At 35.1% G+C, this 4774-nt stretch overlaps 1 protein-coding gene across 1 annotated transcript; it reads right to left on the bottom strand.

Moving 5' to 3' along the window:
- Window positions 1-4147: 4147 nt before the first annotated feature.
- LOC131043969 (36.4 kDa proline-rich protein-like) lies at window positions 4148-4552 on the bottom strand. The gene has a single exon (XM_057977230.2). The coding sequence runs from the start codon at window positions 4550-4552 to the stop codon at window positions 4148-4150; it is 405 nt and encodes a 134-aa protein (XP_057833213.2).
- Between the last annotated feature and the right edge of the window lie 222 nt (window positions 4553-4774).

Below are 4774 nucleotides of genomic sequence, written 5' to 3'. Positions count from 1 at the left end.
TTGAAATCCCCTTCCGATCTCCCAAAAGGGAGACCAAGAAGAAATAACCTCCAAAGGCACCTTAACATAAAAAAGGGAGGATGGAGTATCTGTAGACACCCGAGAGGAAATTTGAACCTTCCACAAAATGTCAAAACCCACTGCAAAAGCAAAAAAAATGAAAGAGAAACACTCTCTGATTAATTGCTTGCAGGGTAAACAATCCTCAACACATGTCCAAAGTCGACCCACAACTCATAGTGAAGAACTAACTCTAAAAGGAGAACAAATTTCCATTGGAAAATCCATAACAAGCCATAGACTCCCATCATCTAAAGCAGGCACAACATTCAAAACCACTCTCTCAAGGGATAAATGATATGAGAAAACTCCAACGAATGCACAACCCCAGTTTTACTAATAAAAATCTCCGCAGCCAGAATTTCACTGACCACCTCCAAAGGTCTGCTGCCAAAATAATCAGTAAAATCACAAGCCTTGAAGAAAACTTTAGAACCCCATTATTTATAGTAAAACTTCCCTATCTCGAAAGGGGGAACCTAGAAGGCATCCACTTAAGAAAAATCACATGAGGATGAGGGGAGAGAGGGGCAAACGTAAGGATCCAAGAAGAATATGACAACCAACAAAGGAAGCTAGAAAACATCATAAAAACATGCAGTTTAAAAGAAGAGTCCTCTCTAGTTATATGCATGTAGGGTAATTAACCCCCAACATGGATCCTAAGCGAACCCATAACTGAGAATGAAGGTATAACTCCTAAAGGGGTGACATCATCCACTAAGAATAACACAACCACAACAACCTTTGAGCTCATACCATCAAAAGAAAACACAAGGGTTGACACCCACTGAGGAGGGAATAGATGGTAGAAACAACCCCCTTTGCCTCAACAACCACAATGCAAAGGCTAAGCAAAACCCAAACAAAGGTAGGTAGAAAAATCACTAAAAAAAGAAGGGGTGTCATATAATACCCATCAACAGATAGCCCCCTGCAAGACTCCCAATAATAGGACAGAGGAATAAAACTCCAATCTATAAGTTGAAACCCTAAGGACGGGCCTGCCTGCACCAAAACCAAGATTCAAAGCAAGAAGAAAGGCAATGTTAAAACAAGAAAAGACATCCTCCCAACGTCCACCAGTGCAGCTGTAGCAGCTCACCAAAATTCAACAAGCCAAAATCATGAGTGCCCATGCAACAATGAGACAAGGGCATATATCAAATCTCTCAAAACACAAGGGTTCACCACTACACAAGCCTTGTAGAAATGAATCTTATAGCCAAAACAAGGATTTTGTACACTAACAAATCTATAGAAGAACATGACATCCACCCCAAATAGGAGTGTGCACCCATGGCAGGGAATGCTAGGGGATGCACAAAGCAAAATAGCTCCACTCCATAGATGGAATGTCCATCTCACAATAACTCACCAACTATCACTAGCCAAGCCCACCAAACAAAGAAGGTCCAAAATAGAGAGTAGATTCATCAGTGAAGAGGAACCGACAATGTAAAACAAGAGGATCCTGAAGATACACCCACAGTAGAACATGAAGATCGAAACCTAGGCAAAGAATAGGGTAGGAGGAAAAAACCCACAACCCATCCATAAGTTAGACAAAATATCCACACCCATCCATGTAGTAGACCCATCTCCATCAAGGTCATCCTCACCTTGTCCATCCACATCCACCACAACCATTGCCTCTACTCTCTCCCTCCATAATTTTAATCTTTCCTATATTAATTTCGTAATAATTGACATTGTCAACTTGTTACAAGATGATTTTGCATTCATTAAAAGACAAACAATAACTTTTTTGAAATTGAGCCTTTAAATAACCATAAATTATATAAAATAAAGATGATGTAGTTGAATTAGAGGGAAAATTTTGAATATTTCTCTCCTTATATATTTATTTATATCTTGAACCATGCTCTTCTAATTCACTCTTGTTTTAACTCATTTACTCATTCTTTTTCAGTCTTGAATCATTTTTATTTTTTTTCTAAAAAATCTTTATGCACACAATATCTAATAAATTTAGGGTGTGCTTCATATAATTAATAATTCATTGCTACAAAATTACTTTTTGTAGATCAATTTGAGAAAGCTAGTTTAACATTGTAGATAAATTATTTATTTCACAAACATTGGGAAAGTCATTCTTGTGATTTGTACATAGAATAGCTTTGATATTTTGTGAATCTTTCATGTTCTTATATCCTTAAAATATTTATCATCCTATATTGGTAACTAAATGAAAACTACTCAAGGGTTCTTCACATAGTGTGTTGGTTAAGAGATGGTGTTGTTATGGTCACCAAGTTTCAAAACCCCATTGGGCTAGTGTGTTCGTAGGCTTGTGCCTTTGTGCCTTTTCTGATGCAATGTACTCATGGATTTAAGGCTCAACTTTAATGAATGAGAGTGATGTCCCTCATTTGTGACCTCACTCGTTCGTTGTTCCGGGTCAAGATCATTTCATGTCAGGTGAGAGGGCATGTCATGCCAACATCACTAGTCTCGTTTAAAAGTTTACCATGCACTATTAAAAAAATAAAATGTAAATTGCTTAAACAATATTTATTATAATATATTAACTCTCGACATTTTTTTATCTCTCCTCTCTCTTTCAAATTCTATACCAATGGTTGGATTAGGATAAAAATAGAATAGATTAGTATTTTAACTTTTTTATCTTAATTTCATAATTGTATGTTTTGTAGATAATATATATTTTTTTTAAATTTAATTTAAATGTAGGCCCATTAACATGATGACTAAATTTACTTAATTGTTGGATTACTTAAGTGAATTCAAACATTTTTTTTATTAAAGTAAGTGGGGAAGGGCCCTAATTAGCTACAGATCAGACATTGAACAACAAGCCTAAGATAAAACAACAAGGTTACATCTAGGTAACCAAGACTACAAAATATCATAGATGAATTACATCAAAACCCTAGGAATTAGACATAGGACCAAGATATGGCCCTCGAGGAACATTTTGAGATCTTTGTGAAGAAAGAGAGTGAACTATTTTCTTTCAAAAAAAATTATAATTAACCTTGATAAATAATGATATTTTTGAGTAAATAAATACTCACTCCACTTGTTAGTGTGTTAATGGGTACACCACAAGCACCCTTCCACCTTTTACAAGAAAAACAATTGTAGGTTTGTGACTAGTCTTTATTTAATTGATTACGTTGTTAATATTTTCATGTGTAACACTTGTGTAGAACATGTTATTGAGGGAAAGTCATGGATGAATCTAGATACCAATAGCCTTCAAACTACAACTTATAAAAATATTAGGTGTAGGATTAAATTGGACTTTAAAAAATATTCATGGTTTCTTTTCAATCCCAATAAAGAATCTAGGGTGATGTAAAGCCAAACTATGGTGAATAAACAACAAACTTGAATTATATTAACATCAAATTTTAGATTTTTTTTATTGACTTGGTAGATTTGGTATTTCATAAACCAAATATTATATCAAAATATAAAGATATCAAATTTGTTTGAACATATGTTTCTTTATATTGCCACATCATGTACTCTATATGACATCATAGACAATTATCTTTAAGTGTTGAATATTTAATTTTAGGAATTTTAATTTATGATAAAATCAAATGAAAGTCAATATAAAAATTGGGTTGAAATAAACATAAAAATAAAATGAATTAAAATACAGGGCATTAGGTTCACATTCTTTGAGATGTGATACTTCACACACTAGAGTGAAAAATAAGAATAGGACTACATTTCCATTCAAGAGAATCGATGATTCAACAAAAGGAAAAATTAAACACTATAAAAAAATTGCATATGATAAATAATAAATTTACTATTGACCATATTAAATTCTATTATGTGTAGATTTCAAAATCTAAAATTATTTCTATTATTATAAAAAGATACAAATCGACATAAGAATATGTCACATTGATTTATTGGAAGGCAAAATTGCTCGATCACACCAGCACAATTTTATTCTTATATAGCCAACGTCGAAGCCACTACAAATAATCAAATCAAAGTAGAAGAAATCCAGAATACACTTGTACAAATACTGAATGAAACACAATCAAAATATAGGTACACGAAAGAGTGGCATTATGTTGCCTTAATTAAGGGGTGGGCATTTGAATCCAGGAGGAGGGTTGAGACCACACTGAACGAAAAGCTCAAGTGCGATGGGAAGGATGATGTTCAGGCTCAGAACCTTTGCCCTAATTGTTGTACACAGACACAGTGCTGCCTCAATTTCCAAAACGCCTTGCAGAACAGGGCAGCATTTGTTCACAGCGGGATCTCCAATGGTAGCGTTTACCAGCCCTCCCAGCACATCCACACACGCTCCCAATTTCACTGCATTTAGTGGACAGCTTGATGAACTCCCCCCGCTTGATGAAGATGATGAAGAAGACGGAGATGACTGGTAGTGGCGTGCTTCCACAAGGGAACCCATGCTCATTCCCAGACAGATCATACCCAATACAACCAATACTGCACCGTTTCTCATCTTCATCTTTTTTTGGTTGATCTCGAGCAAAAAACGAAATAGAAGGAAAAAGAAAGAAAACAAACAAGAACCCACAAGAACTACTAAATGTTTACGCTTGTAGAAGGATATCTCTGGGAGGGATTTTATAGCCGACGTGGTCTACGATTTCAGTCATGAAATTTTGTTCGCCAGTGACGAATTTTGCAATGTTAAGCTCAACATGTGATACAGTGTTTGGCCAACCTG

This window comes from Cryptomeria japonica, chromosome 5 (assembly GCF_030272615.1).
Source record: "Cryptomeria japonica chromosome 5, Sugi_1.0, whole genome shotgun sequence".
Classification (NCBI taxonomy): domain Eukaryota; kingdom Viridiplantae; phylum Streptophyta; class Pinopsida; order Cupressales; family Cupressaceae; genus Cryptomeria; species Cryptomeria japonica.
The sequence above is the reverse complement of the archived record's forward strand: the minus strand, read 5'-3'. Positions and strand labels throughout refer to the sequence as shown.

Coding starts and splice junctions, on each gene's coding strand:
- LOC131043969 (XM_057977230.2), bottom strand. CDS start 4,552: ATGAAGATGAGAAACGGTGCAGTATTGGTTGTATTGGGTATGATCTGT.